The sequence below is a fragment of the Aotus nancymaae genome, unplaced genomic scaffold (genome assembly GCF_030222135.1).
Source record: "Aotus nancymaae isolate 86718 unplaced genomic scaffold, 86718_ANA_hifiasm-v0.15.2.pri h1tg000053l, whole genome shotgun sequence".
Lineage (NCBI taxonomy): Eukaryota > Metazoa > Chordata > Mammalia > Primates > Aotidae > Aotus > Aotus nancymaae.
This window is the reverse complement of record NW_026988467.1, coordinates 24,272,432-24,292,110: the sequence shown is the minus strand read 5'-3', so window position 1 is coordinate 24,292,110 and position 19,679 is coordinate 24,272,432. Positions and strand designations below refer to the sequence as shown.

The 19,679-nt window shown below is 44.7% G+C and overlaps 1 protein-coding gene, 1 non-coding gene and 1 pseudogene across 5 annotated transcripts in view; all 3 read right to left on the bottom strand.

Moving 5' to 3' along the window:
• Positions 1-13,764, bottom strand: part of FAM76A (family with sequence similarity 76 member A) — a 33,941-nt gene extending 20,177 nt beyond the window's left edge. For 2 of the 4 annotated variants that reach the window (XM_012440152.3, XM_012440153.3), the window contains exons 1-4: positions 13,559-13,764; positions 12,187-12,251; positions 9,012-9,066; positions 7,235-7,387 (exon numbers count right to left, since the gene is read on the bottom strand). In XM_012440152.3, the coding sequence (XP_012295575.1) occupies positions 7,235-7,387; positions 9,012-9,066; positions 12,187-12,251; positions 13,559-13,639 (354 nt within the window). In that variant the 5' untranslated portion in view covers positions 13,640-13,764. The remainder of the gene's footprint in view (positions 1-7,234; positions 7,388-9,011; positions 9,067-12,186; positions 12,252-13,558) is intronic. The other 2 variants (XM_012440155.3, XM_012440154.3) reach the window with 2 other exon arrangements.
• Positions 834-4,049, bottom strand: LOC105708594 (ribulose-phosphate 3-epimerase-like; annotated as a pseudogene).
• LOC135269620 (U6 spliceosomal RNA) lies at positions 6,747-6,853 on the bottom strand. Its single transcript, XR_010337869.1, has one exon. It is a non-coding gene; the product is annotated as a U6 spliceosomal RNA (small nuclear RNA).
• Positions 13,765-19,679: the final 5,915 nt, after the last annotated feature.

Sequence of the window (19,679 nt, the reverse complement as noted above, 5' to 3'; positions counted from 1 at the left end):
AATGGTATGCTGGATACCATCTCTCAGATAGAAAGAGGGTCCCCAGAGAAAGACTAATGAATGAGTAGCTTCCAGGGCCCAGTCCCTAGTGGTAGCCTGCCATGGCACTGTTTGAAGTAGAAAAAGTTGACTCCTTTGAGCAGAAGTAACTGCACCAGGGAGCAGGGTACAAAGCTAGGAAAACATAATGTGGCTTCTGCCACCCTCTGAAGCTATGGTGTCTCTGTGCAGCATTCAGACTGAAAAACCACTGGAGGACACACTAGGACAGGTGACAGGGCAGCAGGGCTGGTTGGAATTTCTCAGGTTAGGCAGGGAGTATGCTGATACATTATGGAATTTTACAGTTTTCATTTCGTATTCCTGAAATTAGATCTTGTGCCTCATCTTGAACATGGGTAAGCCACATCATCATTTACCTGAAGTGTTTTTCATCTCATCTGCAAAGCCTCTTTGTTCTCCATCCCTCAACCCATCAGCAAGTCCATCAGTCTGAATCTACTCTCTTCTTTCTAACTCCACTGCTTCCACTCTACTAAAGACATTCTCATCTCTCACTTATGTTAAGAGCTACCCAAATGATCACCCTACCTCCAATAAGCCATTTCCCCATAGCCGCTAAAGTGTTTCTTAAATGTAAATGATTATATCCTCTTTTTAGAAATACAGAAAAAAATTTTGTTTTTCTTTTTCTATCGACTGTAAAATGGAAAATTTTTTTATAGTGTAGTTAATATACCCTCCTTAGGCATTAAGGCACATTTCTGTTTGTAACCTTAATGCAGCCATATTTTTACTCTCTATAAAAATCAAGTTGGCTGGGCGCAGCGGGTCACACCAAAATCCCAGAACTTTGGAAGGCTGAGGTAGGCAGATTGCTTGAGACCAGGAGTTCGAGGCCAGCCTGGGCAACATGGAGAAACACTGTTTCGACAAAAAGTACAAAGATTAACTGAGCGTGGTGGTGTGTGCCTGTAGTTCAGCTACTTGGTAGGCTGAGGAGGGAGGATTGGCTGTAACGAGTCTAGATTGTACTACTTGTACTCCAACCTGGGTGACAGAATGAGACCCTGCCTCAAAAAAAAAAAAAAAAAAAAAAAGTAAGTCTCCCAATAAAAACTGAGTATTTCACCACACTAATCGTTAAATTGCTTCACTAAAAATGTAGTTCGACATGCCAATTTCTAACCTCTTAGAATATTCCGCACAATTTTAATCATTAGAATGAATAATTACTCAGAGAAGCAGTACCACCTCAGCTGCAATATGATTGTTAGTCAATATTCCTGTTTTCTGGTAAAAAGGAGATCTCATGAGCAGCAACAACGGACTCCTTGTGGTCTCACTGATCAAGGGAACGTTTCTGAGTGGCTTCTGAACATATATTTCTTAACAAGTCAATCACAGATCTAGGATCTTCACTCCTCATAACAATGCTTCACAGATCTAGGATCTTCACTCCTCGTAACAATGCTTCCAGGCATAATCATGTTAGCTCCTGCCTCTGCACACTTGTGGACAGTGTCAGGACCTACTTTACCATCGACCTCTTTTCCAAAGATGAGAACTGGGTCTCCAACCAGTGAATGTTTGGCATCTCATCTTCCATCAATTTCTAGCTTCCAAACCCAGGTTCTACTGTGATAACCAAGGCCATATCTATTTGATTAGTCCATGGTGCCAAATACTCAACTGTATAGCCCCTGGTTTGATGGCAAGGCCAACCTTCAACCCATTCTCCTAAATGTCTTCAATCAAAGCCTCTGAGTTCTTAGTAGCCTCAAGATGAAAGGTGTACTGGCTGGCTTCTGCTATAGCCATTGGCTTTACTCACTTTTCCAGCTTGGACACCATCACATGCATGTCAAAGAAAGCGTCCTGGACTAGCTGCTTTTGAAGGCTTTCTACCACAGGACAACCAAATGTGATGTTGAGAACAAAGCAGCCATCCATTACATCCAGATGGTCCCAGAGTCTATCATATGGAGGCACCTGACCCCTAAACTGGCCAGGCTGCTGTTGAGGATGGACAAGCCAATCTTGCAGCCTAACGCCATAGCAATGGCTCCCAGAAGTAAGTTACCCTATGAGTCCATCTTCTCTCCTTAAAACCCAATGGTTTCTCATTATAATTAGCATAAAATTCAAACTCTGTACCATAGCCTATTTTTTTTAACATCATCACTTATTTATTTATTGCTAACATGAATTCAAAGCAAGTACGCAATTTTGCTTTGTGACAGGGTCTCACAACCTCCCCCAGGCAGGAGTACAGTGGCGCAATCACGGCTCATGGCAGCCTCGACTTCCCAGGCTCAGGTGAGCCTCCTACCTCAGCCTCCCAAGTAGCTGGGACTACAGGCGTGCATCACCACTCTCTGCTATTTTTTTGTATTTTTTGTAGAGACGGGCTTTTGCTGTGTTGTCCAGGCTGGTCTCCAGCTCCTGGGCTCAAGTGATCCACCTGCCTCGGCCTCCCAAAGTGCTATGATTACAGGTGTGAGCCACCACACTCTGCCTATGCAGTTTTTTTATACTAGAACAAATCAGAAAATCAAGACATAACTGCCATCATGAAATCTTAATCTTTAGAGAAAACATTTCCATGAGGTTGGCCTGAAGACACTTAGATTGTACCAGTTTTTGAGGTGTCTCATATATAAGTAATGTAGGTGCTGTGGTTACTTCCAAGTTTTTTTCTGAAGTCATTATTTGGATCTTTCCAACAAGGCTTTTCTTCTACTTGGCAGTAGACGAACACACACCCTTCACTAACGTGCTTCAGTCCCTCTCATATGACTGGTTTAGCATGCATGCAATAGGGGCACCAGCTTTTCCCTCCAGCATCCTTAGAACCAATAAAGTAGGTGAAAATGGTCTTGCCATTGTGCCATTGCACAGCCCAGGTGAACTCCTCAAAGCTTCACGCACTCACCTCCTTGTAGTGTAGTGAGCTATCTGCAGTGTGCCTCATGGCCTATGTTGACTTAAATATAGACCCTTACCTGCCTCTATTACCTCGTTTCCTTCCTCTTCCCCATGTTCACTCCACTTTCTTTCTGTTCTAATCATGTGCCAAGCTCATTCCTGCCTTAGGGTTTTTCCACAGCTGGTCCTTCTTTCTGGAATTTTTGTCCTACAGAGCTTCCCATGGCTACCACCTTTTCATCATCCTAGTTTTCAATCAAATGTTATTTCCTCAGAGGTTCTCCTGATTGCCCAATATAGGCTGTTACTCCCTATCGTATACTTAATTTCTTTATAGCACTAATATCTAAAATTTATGTTCATTTATTTTTCTCCTCACCCATTTCTCTTTCACACAAATAATAAGCTCTGTGAGAATAAGGTCTTGTCTGTTCAGTTCATTAGTGTATTTCCAATACCTGGAACAGTGTCTGGTACATGATAGGCATTTAATTTTTTGTTAATGAACATAAAAATGAACTTTGAAATCAAACTTCGACCTGGTTAATTTCATGGTTATAGGATACAACCTGAAAGTTTGATTATTATTATTTTTTTAGAGACAAAGTCTCACTATGTTACCCAGGCTGGACTCAAACTCCTGGGCTCAAGTGATCCTCTCACCTCAGGCTCCGGGGTAGCTGGGACTACCAGAGCATGCCATCAGGCCTGGCTTGAAGGCCTAATTTTATTTATTTTATAGACAGGGTCTCATTCTTTCACCTACATTGTAGTGCAATGGTATGATTACAGCACACTGTGGTCTTGAACTCCTAGGGTCAAGTGATCTTCCCAGCTCAGTCTCCCGAACTGCTGGGACCACAGGCACGCACCACCATGCCTGGCTAATTTTTTTTTTCTGGTTGTTTTTTGTTTTTCTGTTTTTTTGTTTTATTTTGTTTTGTTTTGTTTTTGAGATGGGGTCTTGATCTGTGCCCAGCCTGGAGTACAGTGGCACAATCTCAGCTCACTGCAATCTCTGCCTCCCAGCTTCAAGAGATTCTCCCACTTCAGCCTCCTGAGTAGAATGGATAACAGGCGTTCCCTACTACGCCTGGCTAATTTTAGTATTTTTAGTAGAAACAGAGTTTCACCACTTGGCCAGGCTGATCTCAATCTCCTGACCTCAAGTAATCTGCCTGCCTCAACCTCCCAAAGTGTTGGGATTACAGGCATGAGCCACTGTGCCTGGCCAAGTTTTTTGTATTTAATAGTGACAGGGTTTTGCCATGTTTCCCAAGCTGGTCTTGAACTCCCGGTCTCAAGCAATCTGCCCACCTCAGCCTCCCAAAGTGCTGGGATTACAGGCATGAGCCACTGCACCTGGCCTTGAAGGCTTAATTTTAAAGCACCCTACAAGACCTTGCCTAGGTAAGAGCTTTCACTAAAGAAGGGTCTGAAAACAATACAACTCCACTAAAAGAGAGCAAACAATGAACATCAAAATTGCACATAGATCCATAGGACATTTTTCTCAGATCCCTCTCTTAAATTGGGTGGGCGTGGTGGCTCATGTCTGTAATCCTAGCATTTTGGGAGGCAGAGGCAGGCTAATCACTTGAGGTCAGGAGTTTGAAACCAGCCTGGCCAACATGTTGAAACCCCATCTCTACTAAAAATGCAAAAATTATCTGGGCATTGTGGCATGCACCTGTAATCACAGCTACTCTGGAGGCTGAGGTAAGAGAATCACTTGAACCTGGAAGGTGGAGGTTGCAGTGAGCTGAGATCATGCCACTGAACTCCAGCCTGGGTGACAGAGTGAGACTCCTTCTCAAAAAAATAAAATAAAATAGCATCCTCTGAGAATTAAACTATCAAAAACAAATCATCATAGGTAACGCTCAGTATTTATCATGTACCAGATTCCATTCTAAGAGCTTTACTAATATCTTGACCTTTGTAGCAACACTGAGATCAGCTCATCCCCATTTACAGATGTGGAAACTGAGGCACTGATAGATTAACATGCCCAAAGTCACACAGTTGATAAGTGACAGAACCAAGATTTCAATCCACACATTCTGAGTCCAGATCTCCCACTCTTAATCCCTAAATTTAGCTCTCTCCTAAAGTTTATGAATGTGTAATTGTAGATCTCTAAAAATATCCAAACGCTTTAGACAGGGTTGTAACTAATAAAGCAGAAAGGTAATGAATTCTAGTAAAACCAAATTAATAAAAATGAACTATTCACTACTTACTGAGTTCTATTATGTGCCAAGTTCAATATTATTTTATATACCTATCTGAATTACATTTCCCCATGTTTTTGTGAAGTAACTATTGTTATTCCCATGAAGAAAGTGATGCATAATGAGGATAAGTAGCTAGGGTCATTCAGCTAGTTCAAGGAGTCAGATGGGACCCAGGTTTGGGGGACTACTGCTTGTGCTGCCTCCTGATTACTACTAATTCAGACTCTTCAGTATCTTGATACAGGGAAGAGGTGCCCTGATTCACAGGCAGGAGTATCCTGGTCACTGGAAAGTTATATCCTCCCATTGTTAAGTTAATGAATTTGGTAAACAGTAGTCAGCCCTTAAGCCCTAGCACCTCTTAAAAGCATTTCTGGCCACTGAAAAAGAGTTTCTCAACTGCAATCTTTTATTCAACAAATACTTATTGAGTACCTACTATGTGCCAGGCCACTGGAAATAAAGCAGAGAACAAGATGGACAAAGAACTCACATTCTAGTGGGGGTGGACAAACATGTAACCACATAAGCAAGACTAGTTTAAAGATGTGAGATGCTATGAAGACAATAAAACGACATGATAAATAACGACTGAGGAAGTCAGTAAAAGGTCACTGTGAGCAGGTAGTATCTGAGCTGAGATCTGACATGAGGAGCCGGTTATGAGACTCTAGAAAAGGATGCATTAGGCACAAGGACAGCCAGTGCAAAGGTCACAATGAGACCTGCATGTCAGACAGACTACAGGGTGGCCAGTGTGGCTAGAGCAAGGTGAGAGGTAGGAAGCATGATGGAAGATGAGACTGAGAGCTAGGTATGGGCCTTGTGGGCCATTGAAGGGATCTGAGTTTTATTCTAAGCACAAGTGGAAACACCTGGAGGGTTTTAAGCGAGAGTAATATGAACGAACTCTAAATCATTCTGATTCTATAAAGGTACACCCTTCCACATAGAGCTTCCCTCTAATGTAATCTTGTAATCTTTAATTTCAACAGATAGAAACATTTAAATAGCCAGATAGTAAAACTGGTAATGCCACTCCATCTCGATTAAGTTACAGTCTCTCCTTTACAGAATTCTACAGAATTCTGCGAATCACCACTTTACTTATGTGATACTGTAATTCACATTCTTGTGAAATGTTAGAAAACAATGGTCCACATTTTATGAATGAAGAAAACAAAATATGAATATCTTCTTTAAGGTCAATAATAGAACCAGGAAAGAAACTGAGAAATCTTTCTTTGTTAAATGCTGAGTGTGTAACTTTTTTTTATTATTATACTTTAAGTTCTGGGGTACATGTGCAGATCATGCAGGATTGTTACATAGGTAAACACATGCCATGGTGGTTTGCTACATCCATCCCCGCATGACCTACATTAGGTATTTCTCCTAAAACATCCCTCTTCAATCCCCCCACCCCTTGCTGTCCCTCCCCTAGCTCCCCCACCACCCAACAGGACCTGGTGTGTGATGTTCCCCTCCCTGTGTCCATGTGTTCTTATTGTTCAACACCCACTTATGAGTGAGAATATGCGGTGTTTGGTTTTCTGTTCTTGTATCAGTTTGCTGAGAATGAAAAATATGGAACGCTTCACAAATTTGCGTGTCATCCTTGCTCAGGGGCCATGCTAATCTTCTCTATATTGGTCCAATTTTAGTATACGTGTTGCCAAAGCAAGCACTGGTTTTTTTTTTGAGTTGTAGTCTTGCTCTGTGGCCCAGGCTAGAGTGCAGTGGCATGATCTTGGCTCACTGCAACCTCTAACTCCCAGGTTCAAGCGATTCTCCTGCCTCAGTCTCACCAGTAGCTGGGACTACAGGTGCTTGCCACCACGCCCGGCTAACTTTTTGTATTTTTAGTAGAGATGCGGTTTCACTGGGTTAGCCAGGATGGTCTCGATCTCCTGACCTTGTGATCCACCAGCCTCAGCCTCCCAAAGTGCTGGGATTACAGGCGTGAGCCACTGCACCTCTGCACCTGGCCTGTTAAATGTGTTTTTAACACAATTAGCCCACCTTAATTTCTCTAAAAGGAAAAAAAATCAAGAAAAACAGAGATTTACCTTCTTTCTATCATCTTTCCTGTCAAATGCACACTGCTGCTTGCACTGTTCACAAGAATAGGGTGGTCCATACTTCTTCTCTGAATTTGTGCAGCGCTGGCATTTATTCCCAATAAATGCCGCAATTATGTTGCAATACTGACAAGGTTTGGGCTTAAAGAGGGGGAAGAAAGGGTCAAGTATGAATTACTATCATAAAATACCACTGCATTTAAAAAAGCAATAATTTCTACTTTGTAGTTCATTAATTATGGTACAAATGTATTGCCAACTTCATAAATCTGCTTTTATATTGACCAAATGAAGCCCAATTCATTTTTGGGCTGGAATGCAGTGGTGTGATCTCAGCTCAATGCAACCTCCGCCTCCCCAGTTAAAGCAATTATCCCTGCCTCAGCCTCCAGAGTAGCTGGGATTACAGGTGCCAGCCACCATGCCCAGCTAATTTTTGCATTATTTAGTAGAGACAAGGTTTTGCCAGGTTAGCCAGGCTGGTCTTGAACTCCTGACCTCAGGCGATCTGCCCACCTCGGCCTCCCAAAGTGCTGGGATTACAGGCATGAGCCACAGTGCCCGGCCATGAAGCCCAAGTCTTTTTTTTTTTTGAGATGGTGTTTCACTCTTGTTGCCCAGGCTGGACTGGAGTGCAATGGTGTGATCTCTGCTCACTGCAATCTCTGCCTCCCGGGTTCAAGCCATTCTCCTCCCTCAGCCCCTGAGTAGTTGGGATTAAAGGCATGCACCACCATGCCCGGCTAATTTTGTATTTTTAGGAGAGACAGGGTTTCTCCACATTGGTCAGGCTGGTCTCGAACCTCAGGTGATCTGCCTGCCTCAGTCTCCCAAAGTGCTGGGATTACAGGCGTGAGCCACCTTGCCCAGCCTGAAGCCCAATTCTTAATACTATGTGAAGTGTTTTTCTGCACAGAACTATTGATTTTTAAATAAATAAATAAACACATAACAAAAGCCCATTAGTATGTATGCAGAGACTTCTATGAGACATTCAACAGAACCAGTTCTTTGGAGAAACTAGCAAGGGCTTCCAAATTTCTGAAAAGGCCTCTTTGCTATTATCAGTATATAAACATGTTGGGAGAATGCCTACAAGCACATAACATCCTGAACTCTAACACTAAGACAAAAAAAAAAGAGAATAATTCATCAAAATGACTAGTCAACTGCTACCAAACAAAAAGGTCAAGTTATAAAAATTCATCTTGTCAGCTGTGGTGGCTAACGCCTATAATCCCAGCACTTTGGGAGGCAGAGGTAGGTGGATCACTTGAGGTCAGGAGTTTTAGACCAGCCTGGCCAACATGGTGAAACCCCGTTCTCTACTAAAATACAAAAAATTAGCCGTGTGTGATGGTGTGTACCTATAGTCCCAGCTACTTGGGAGGCTGAGGCAGGAGAATTGCTTGAACCTGGGAGGTGGAGGTTGCAGTAAGCTATCTTGCCATTGCACTCCAGCCTGGGCAATAGAGCAAGACTCGGTCTCAGAAAAAAAAAAATCATTTTTCCCTTTCTTTTTCCACACTGGTCACTGAAGCCTCTCAAGGAAAATTATAATAATAATCCTGGCAGTGTGACTATAAACATAGAATTCCTTAACAATAAGCATTAGCTAAATTTGAAAGCTGAAATCAGTACTAGATACATTACACATAACTATCTATAACAATAAAAATATTGTAATGACATTAGTAGGTCACAGAAGGTAAGGTTCCACAAGACCCTAGTACTCACTGTTAGGTTTAAAAAAAATCCTACTTACCGTTCCATACAACTGCACATTCTGAGCACACTTCTTGCATATTGTATTGGTTTTACTGTTAAGGAAGAAAGAGACACAGGCTTTTCTTAGAATATCTGAAAACTGATTCCTCCTGAAGCCCAAGGAATTTGCTCATTGCTAAGGGCCAAGGTGAATTATGGTCTGGATGCTTGGTTAACAAGTTTGAGTATCTTTCTAACAACTCTTTTATTTTTATTTAATTTTTTTGAGACAGAGTCTCACTCTGTTCCTCAGGCTAGAGTGCAGTGGCATGATCCGCTCACGATAACCTCTGCCTTCCACATTCAAGCAATTCTCATGCCTCAGCCTCCCAAGTAGCTGGAATTACTGGCGCATGCCACCAACCCAACTAATTTTTGTATTTTTAGTAAAGACGGGGTTTTGCCATGTTGGCCAGGCTGGTCTCAAACTCCTGACCTCAAGTGATCCATCCATCCACTTGGCCTCCCAAAGTGCTGGGATTACAGGCATGAGGCACCACATCTAGCCTCTAATAAGTCTTTTAGTTATTACATGGTTATGGATTTTATTATCTCAAATAAAGTGAGGCTTTGGCTAAAATGGAGAGTGAGTTATTTCTGATTATGACATCCACAAGTATCAATAAATAAAATTATCAGATACAGAGAAGACCCTCAAAATATTATACTAAAATGGACTGGCAGGAAAAAAAATGAATTCTCCTTAATTCAGGTGAATAGTTGAGAAATTTTAGGTGACAAATAAAGTATTTGTATTTGGAATATAAACTCAGAGATTCTACCTTTGTTGACCTCACTCTCTGTTCTCCTTCCTAAGTAAAGGCATATGAAAACACCAGAGGTGGGAAAAAAGACACTGTGATCAAATATTTTGTTAATATTTAGGCCAGGCACAGTGGTTCATACCTGTAATCCCAGCACTTTGTGGGGCCAGGACGGGTAGATCACCTGAGGTCAGGAGTTAAAGACCAGCCTGGCCAACGAGGCAAAACCCTGTCTTTACTAAAAATACAAAAAAATTAGCCAGGTGTGGTGGCATGTCCCTGTAATCCCAGCTACTCAGGAGGCTGAGGCAGGAGAATCATTTGAACCTGGGAGGCAGAGGTTGCAGTCAACTGAGATTGCAGCCACTGCACTCCGGCCTGCTCAACAGAGCGAGACTCTTGTCTCAAAAAAAAAAAAAAATTATAAGCCAATTTTGCCAAAAAAAAAAAAAATGGGTAAACAAATATTTAACGCTAAATAATGCTGTGTATGCCGAAATGTTTAGGAATCATGTATACTGATGTCTGCAACTTTAAATACATCAGAAATAAAATGGATTGATACAGTGATGGATAGAGAAATGAACAGATGGACAGGTGAATATATAGTAAAGTGCATATTACAAAATTTAGGTAGAGGGTATATGGGTGTTCACTAATTTTTTTTTAATTGCATTTTAGGTTTTGGAGTACATGTGAAGAACATGCAAAATTGTTGCATAGGTACACACATGGCAGTGTGATGTGCTGCCTTCCTCCCCATCATCACTTATTCTTTTAACCTTTTTTTATGTTTGAAAACATCCATGATAGGCTGGGTGTGGTAGCTCACACCTGTAATCCCAGCACTTTGGGAGGCCGAGGCAGGCAGACTGCTTGAGCTCAAGAGTTCTAGAGCAGCCTGGGCAACATGGCAAGACCCCTATCTCTACTAAAGATACAAAAAAAAAAAATAGCCGGGTGTGGTGGTGTGCACCTGTGGTCCCAGCTGAGATCATCTCACTACACTCCAGCCTGTGTGACAGAGAGACAGAGTCTTGCTCTATTGCCCAAGCGATTCTCCTGCCTCAGTCTCCCAAGTAGCTGGGATTACAGGCACACGTAACCATGCCCGGCTAACTTTTGTATTTTTAGTAGAGACAGGGTTTCACCATGTTGGTCAAGCTGGTCTCAAACTCCTGACCTTGTGATCCACCCGCCTCAGCCTCCCAAAGTGCTGAGATTACAGGCTTGAGCCACCACGCCCGGCTTGGAGAAGATATTCTTATAATTCAAATGACTAATTAAAACTAGGCTTCTAGGTCTATGGATGAATTAACAAATAGACCCCACCTTGCTCAAAGCAGGATCACCTACACTTACAAAAGTTCCACAAAAGTCAAACTTGGTATACCAAAAAATTACTTCGTTGCTATGGAAATGTCCCCTAGAGATGTCTGACCACTCATATCTGCATTTTACACTTTTAAAAAATTTGATTTGGCCAGGCACGGTGGCTCGTACCTGTAATTCCAACATCTTGTGAGGCTAAGGAGAAAGGATCACTTGAGCCCAGGAGTAAGAGACCAGCCTGGATAACATGGCAAAATCCTGTCTCTACAAAAATAAAAAAATTAGCTAGACATGGTAGCACTGTGGTGCCAGTTACTTGGGAGGTGGGAGGATCACTTAGGCCTGGGAGGTATAGGCTACAGTGAGCTGTGATGGCTCCATTGCACTCCACCCTGGCTGGCAGAGAGAGACTGTTTCAAATAAAAAAAAAGAGATTTGCCCAAGGAAAGTGTAATGGCAAGTGAGTTTCAAATGTTACTAGAGCTAACAAACTCTTTTTTTGGTAGGGGACAGAGTTTCATTCTGTCATCCAGGCTAGAGTGCAATGGCTCGATCTTGGCTCACTGCAACCTCCTCCTCCCAGGTTCAAGTGATTCTCCTGCCTCAGCCTCTCGAGTAGCTGGGAGTTAACAAACTCTTATCAGGGTTGTCACATTTCCAAAAGTATCTTCTTTGGGCTTATAAATTCTTCAATCTCTGTATATGTACATATTGAAACATGAGGGTCATGTTTTCTGTTGCAGGATTGGTTTCTTCTTGTCAAGATTATAACCACAATATAAAATGATCAAGGGCCTTAAAAAGAACTTTAACTTAAGCAATCAATGGATAATAACTAGGAAACAATATATGTAATATACACCCTTCATTGTATATCTCACCCCACATACAAATTAACTCAAGATGGATCACAGACCTAAATATTTAGCAATTACAGAGTCTGTATATAATGTGATTAATTACAGATCTGTATGTTACAATGCAATTGACTACAAATCTGTACATAAAATGCAACCAATTACAGATTTTAAGAGGAAAGAAGACTATTAATATCTTTCATGGTCAACAAAACTCTACCTCTCTTGCTGGTACTCAGTCCTGCAGTAGGTGCACTTCACAACAGGGTGTGCAATCCGACATTCCTGAAATGAAACGAGGATATAATTTTAAAAGGCAGTCACAAATGGAAACAGCCTTCAGTAGGAAGCCGACCTGGGTACTATTTCTAGCATAGCTACTATGCTTGAGTGAGTCACAAACTTTCTGGGCCTTATTTTAATACTGGCATTACTTCTCTACTGTTGATGTGAGAGTTAAGTAAGAACTTATATGGATTATATGGAACTAGCCATAAATTGTAAAACAAACATATGTATGAATAAGCCCCAGACTGGGAATCAGAAGCCCTGAATTACAGACCTGATTCTTCTGCCACTGTGTGATTTTGAGGTTTACTTGTAAAATGAAAGTGCTGGATTAAAATTATTAGTATTTATATATACATAACTTCCTTAAAATCATAATATGCATATTTTGAGGCCAAAAAGCACACTCAAGCACTTGCATTGCCTCAGACCTGGTATCTAAAGACTGGCAAATGGAAAGTGATGACTTTCTGAGGCAAAAATGACAGATAATTATGAGTTACTCAAATCAAGAGACACAAACTCTGGATTATTGGGAATACCTCAACATTATTCTTCAGCCGGTTTGCTGACTTTTTAACTGTTGCCTCACAGCATCTCTAGTCACTTAAAAAGGCAAAGTGGGATGAAGCAACTTAAAAGAAAAACAGAAGTTGGACCTTCAGGAGTAAAAACTGATCAGCAACTAGTTAGGTAAGAACGAATACTGGATACTGAGAAGTGATCTCTCTGCAGGAGAGCCTGACTGTGGGGCTTTTTAAAAAATAAAGCCCTGCTGCCTCCGATTCTGCGACTGGCCGAAAAGTGTGGGTCTTTCTTAAAAAAATCAATCCTTGCTGCCTCCGATTCTGAAACTAGTCGAAAAAGTGCCTGTGAGGAGCCCGAGTTCGACACACTCCTCCCAGGCAGCACCCAACTTTGGAGTTCAGTCCCAGGAGGGGCAGGAGGTCCCCCAGTCTGTGACCAGGGAGACCGCGGCAGCAGGGGAGGCAACGCAAAGGGATCCCGGGGGCGACCAGTCAGGGCAAGCAGGGGACCCGCTGTCCTTCCCCCGACCTCACGGGGTCCGAGAACAATCCCCGCCGTTGCTAAGCACCCGGACACGCCGGCCGCGAGAACCTGGACCGGGCCCCAGCTCCCGCACGTGCCCCGCCGGCCCCCCAGCGGGGTGGGTGCGGCTCCTCAGCCTGGCGGGCCTGCCACACCCTGCTCCAGAGACCCCGCCAGACGTCCCCACAGAATAGGGAGCTCCGGGCCGCGCCTCCTGGGTCCCCAGTTCCCGGCCGCCGCCCCAGCCCGCGCACCTTGCACAGCTGCTGCCCCTGAGACAGCGCCTCGAAAGGGAAGCGCTGGTGGCACTTGGTGCAGGCGTAGAGCGCCGCCATGTCCGGCCCCTGCCGCGCTCACCGGCCCGCCGGCCCGGCCCGGCCCGCCGATTTATCTGACAGTCTGAGGCACAACCCGGCGGCGGCGGCAAGCAGCGGGCTGCGGCAGGCGGGCGGGCGCAGGCAGGTCAGGGCGGACCCGGACGAGCTTGGGCGGGTGCGACGACTCTAGACGCCTGTTCACTGGTGCGTTTTGACGTCGATCAAGCGGGAAGAGGCGGAACACGGAGCTTTCGCCCACTCTGATTCGGTCTGGCGTGGAGTACGCCACTGTGACGCTCGAGGCCGCGATTATGTAAAGCGCAGTCACGCGGGGGCGCCGCCTAGAGGGACAGGCTCTAGGCCCGGACCTCGGAAGCGCTCAGGCTCCGCCCGCTTCGCTCGGCGTTCCCGCCCTTGCTCCGCCTCTCCCCGGCCTCAGGCGCACCCGCGCTTCTCGCGATACCTTCGGAGATTTGTGATGTTTTGGTTTCCATGGAGCTGCCCTCTGGGAGCACTAGGGATACAATTGGAACGGGGGCGGCGCACCGTTAACTGGAACTCTGCAGCTGCCCAAGCCCAAAGAAGGTGGGGAGTTTGGGAAAGAAGTTTCCCATCATCGGAGCAGGAGGGTCCTGTCCAGCCTCACGCAAGGGAGAAGAGGAAACTGCGAAGGACAATTTAAAAGTGTGCCCTCAATTTAAGATCCCTAAATTGGGAACTGTGGGGCCATGGGCCTTCAGAGAGAAAAAGAGAGCCCCAGAGAGGGCACCCCTATGTTGCAGAAGAGGGATTCTAGACAGATGGCAGTTCTTCCAGGAGAGATTGGACAGTTACTCAGGCGTCCGGTGGCCTGCAGGCCCCCATCAGAGTAGGATGCAATTGGCCCAGGCCTGCTTCCTACTTTATTTTCTCCAGTTTCACCCCAGCTTCTCTCGCAAGCAACCACCTGGTGATTCCTGGCAAGGCCTGGCTTCTGGAAGGCAAGCCACGCCCTCTGGGCGCCTCTGCCTCTCTTTGGCTCCGGCTTGGCACGTACAGGAGCTGTTCAAGGAATGACAGACTTTTTGTTCTTGAGGCGTTGGCAAAGCGCCCTGCACTGCTGACCTATCCAAGTCCTGCCCTGTAGCTGCTCTTGGGCTTAGGTTACTCCTTGGCTGTGCCAACCACCTGTACAGTACTAATTGCAGGTTTACCTCAACGTGGGCTTTTTACAATTAAAAGCTAACTTATAGCTTCTATTTCCCTGCCTCAACAAAATTTATTCTCTCTGAACCCAAGTAAAGCCACATCCTTGTAGGTTCACCCGAAGATGTGCATTAATCAAACGTTTAGGATCAGAAAGCAAAGGTTCAAAAATCACTGCTCCACAATTAACTACATGACCTTGGATCTATCATTGAACTTCTCACAGCCTCATTTTTCTCAATCGAACAATTAGGCCATTGTGAGAATCAAAACCAGTACATGAGGCGGGATGGAATGGTTCACTACTGTAATCCCAGCACTTTGAGAGGCCGAGGCAGGAGGTTCACTTGAGCCTTGGAGTTTCAGATCAGCCTGGGTCTGCAGGGTGCAATAGCTCACGCCTGTAATCCCAGCACTTTGGGAGGCCGAGGCGGATGGATCACCTGAGGTCAGGAGTTCGAGACCAGCCTGACCAACAAGGTGAAACCCCGTCTGTACTAAAAATACAAAAATTGGCCGGGCGTGGTGGCAGGTGCCTGTAGTCCCAGCTACTCGGGAGGCTGAGACAGGAGATTTGCTTGAACCCAGGAGTCAGAGGTTGCAGTGAATCGAGATCATGCCACTGCACTCCAGCCTCAGTGACAAAGTGAAACTCCGTCTCAAAAAAAAAAAAAAAAAAAAAAAAACAAAAAACCAGCCTGCGTAACACAGTGTGACCCCATTTCTAAAAAAAAAAAAAAAAAAACTTTTCAAAATTAGCCAGGCATGATGGCACATGCCTGTGGTTCCAGCTAATCAGGAGGCTGAGGCAGAAGGATCTCTTGAGCCTGGGCAGTCAGTGCTTCCCTGAGCCATGATTATGTCACTGCACTTCAACCTGGGTGACAGAGTGAGACCTTGTCTCAAAAAAATAAAAAAATAAAAAATATATATATATGCAAATACAAATAAAAACACTACATAGAGGAAAATATGGGGAAGTTGTTTAATGGGTAAGGGGCTTTTGGAGTGATGAAAATGTTTTGGAACTAGATAGAGGTAGTGGTTGTACAACATGGTGAATATACTTTTTTTCTTTTACTTTTATTTTTTTGAGACAGAGTCTCACTCTGTTGTCCAGGCTGGAGTGCAGTGGGGTGATCTCAGCTCACCGAAACCTCCTCCTCTGGGTTCAAGCGATTCTCCTGCCTCAGGCTTCTGAGTAGCTGGGATTACAGGCATGTGGCACCTCGCCAGGCTAATTTTTATATTTTTAGTAGAGATGGGGTTTCACCATGTTGACCAGGCTGATCTTGAACTCCGACCTCCGGGAGTTCCTGGATCAAGTGATCTGCCTGCCTTGGCCTTCCAAAGTGCTAGGACTACAGGCATGAGCCACTGCGCCCGGATTTTTTTTTTCTTTGATACAGAATCTCTGTCACCCAGGCTGGAGTGCAGTGGTGCGATCTCGGCTCACTGCAACCTCCGCCTCCCAGGGTTCAAGAGATTATCCCACCTCAGCCTCCTAAGTAGATGGAATTCCAGGCACACACCACCGCAGCTGGCTAATTTTCATATTCTTTTTTTCCCCTCCCCTCCAATTTTTATATTCTTATTAGAGATGGGTTTTGCCATGTTGGCTAGGCTGGTCTCAAACTCCTGACCTCAAGTAATCTGCCCACCTTGGCCTCACAAAATCTGGGATTACGGGCATAAGCCACTGAGCCCGGCCTCAACATGGTGAATATACTAACTACCACTGAATTGTTCACTTTAAAATGCTTAATTTTATGTTATGTGAATTTCATTTCAAATTATTTGTATTGTTACTTTTTGAGAGAGGATCTCACTTTTGTCCAGGCTGGAGTGCAAAGGCACAATCTCGGCTCACTGCAGCCTAAGCTCAGGTGATCCTGCAACCTCAGCCTGCCGAGAAGCTGGGACTACAGGCATATGCCACCACGTTCTTCACTCTAGGCTAATTTTTTCATTTTTTATAGAGGTGGGATTTTGCAGTATTGTCCAGGTTGCTCTCCAACTCCTGGGCTCAAGTGATCCTTCCACCTCAGCCTCCCAAAGTGCTAGATAACAGTTATGAACCACTATATCCGGCCTCAAATTACTTAAAAAAAAAAAAAAAAAATGTAAGCAGGCCGGGTGTGGTATCTCACTCCTGTAATCCTAGCACTTTGAGAGGCTGAGGCAGGTGGATCACCTGAGGTGTCAGGAGTTCAAGATCAGCCTGACCAACACTGTGAAACCCCATCTCTACTAAAAATGCAAAAAATAAGCAGTGGGGGGTGGTGGTAGGTGTCTGTAATCCCAGCTACTTGGGAGGCTGAGGCAGGAGAATCACTTGAACCCAGGAGGCGGAGGTTGCAGTGAGCCGCCGAGGTCGCGCCATTGCACTCCAGCCTGGGCAACAAGAGTGAGACTCTGTCTAAAAAAAAAAAAAAAAAAAAAAAAAAGAATATAATCGGACAGGCTTAGTGGCTCACACCTGTAATCCTAACACTTTGAGAGGCCGAGAGGGGGATCCCTTGAGGTCAGGAGTTCGAGACCAGCCTGGCCAACAAGGTGAAACCCCCCTCTCTACTAAAAATATAGAAAATAGTGGGGCATCGTGGTGGGTGCCTGTTATCCCAGCTACTTGGGAGGCTGAGGCATGAGAATCGCTTGAACTTGGGAGGCATAAGTTGCAGTGAGCCAAAATTGCACCACTGCACTCCAGCCTGGGCGACAGAGTAAGACTCCGCCTCAAAAAAAAAAAAAACATGCAAATGCAAGCTCAGAGCCAGACTGCCTGACTTTGAATCCCAGCTCTACTACTTAGAAGCTGTATGACTCTGAGCACATTAAAAACAAAACAAACAAGAAAGAGTACATGGAAGCTGGCACACTAATATACATTAGTATTAGAAGAGGAAAAAGAACTGCATTTCTTTTTTTTTTTTTTTTTTGTGATGGAGTCTTGCTGTGTCGCCAGGCTGGAGTGCAGTGGCGCAATCTCAGCTCACCGCAACCTCCGCCTCCTGGGTTCAAGCAATTCTTCTGCCTCAGCCTCCTGAGTAGCTGGGACCACAGGCACGTGCCACCACACCTGGCTAATTTTTGTATTTTTAGTAGTGACGGGGTTTCACCATGTTGGCAAGGATGGTCTCGATCTCTTGACCTCGTGATCTGCCCACCTCGACCTCCCAAAGTGCTGGGATTACAAGCATGAGCCACTGCGCCCGGCCAGAACTGCACATCTTTTAAGAGATGCTGGCGTACTGAGTCGTGTAAACACAGCCTCTCTTCTCACACACAAGCCCTGCACTGGGGTAAGAGCCTCTCTGTGTTCCCACTGCCTTCAGTTCTGATCTCCATTCTATTACCAGTTTTACAATTACATATTGGTTTTCATCAGACTATGGGCCATCATATCTGGGTCATCTCTATAACCCCTTCACTCAGTGCAAGCCTAATTGGTCCATTCAGTAAACCAATCATCATTTATTTTTATTTATTATTTATTTATTTATTTATTTTTAGGAGGGAGTTTTGCTCTTGTCCAGGCTGGAGTGCAATGGTGCGATCTCAGCTCACTGCAACCTCTGCCTCCTAGGTTCAAGTGATTCTCCTGCCTCAGCCTCCCAAGTAGCTGGGATTACAGACCTGCGTCACCACGCCCAGATAATTTTTGTATTTTTAGTAGAAACATGGTTTGGCCATGTTGGCCAGGCTGCTCTCAAAGTCCTGAGCTCAAGTGATCTGCCCGTGTCAGCCTCCCAAAGTGCTGGGATTACAGGCCTCAAGCATCCTCCAGCCTTGGCCTCCCAAAGCACTGGGATTACAGGTGAGCCACTGTGCCTGGCCATATCTTGTCTCTTTTTTTTTTTTTTTTTAAAACAAGGTCTGACTCTGTCTTTGAGGTGGTAGTGTGCCTACTTCATTCATTCAACAAAACTCTATAAAGCATTTGTGCCAGGCTCTGGGCAGGCACTGGGGATACACTGATGTATAAAAAAGACATGAGGCTCAAGTCTCTATAAAAAAGACAGTGGCTTAAGCCTGTAATCCCGACACTTTGGGAGGCTGAGGCAGAAGGATCACTTGAGTCCAGGAGTTTGAGAGCAGCCTAGGCAACATGACAAAACCCTGTCTCTACAAAGAAAAAAATTAGGTGGTTATGGTCACACGGGCCTGTAGTCCCAGCTACTCAGAAAGCTGAGATGGGAGAATAGCTTGAACCAGGGAGGTGGTTACAGTGAGCTGAGATCACGCCACTGTACCCCAGCTTGAATGACAGAGGCAAACCCTGTCTAAAAAAAAAAAAAAAAAAAGACATGATATGGCCAGGCATGGTGGCTCACCTGTAATCCAGTGCTTTGGGAGGCTGAAGTTGGAGGATTGCTGAGGCCAGGAGTTTGAGACCAGCCTGGGCAACATAGCAAGACCCTGTCTCTACCACCTGGTGCGCACCTGTAGTCTTAGCTACTCAAGAGGCTGAGGCAGGAGGATCACTTGAGCCCAAGAGTTAGAGGCTGCAGTGAGCTATGATTGCACCACTGCACTCCAGACTCAGCGACAGAATGAGGCCCTGCCTCTGAAAAAAAAAAAAAAACAAAGAGAGAGAAAGAAAGAAAGGGAGAGAAAAAAAAAGAAAAGGCATGATCCCAGTCCTTATGAAGCCGACAATGCAATGGCAAAGACAGCCAAAAAGCAAGGACTGTGAATTAAAAGATATGCCACAGGGACAGACAATGCTAGGATAGAGGAGAAGGCAGGGGGACTCATTTAGATAGAGCCAGTCAGGGAAAAAACTCTCAGAGAAGGTGCCAAGACCTGAAGGTCGAGAAAGACTTAGCCATGTGACTTAGGCAAGGGTTTCTCCCTGTTGTCCAGGCTGCTC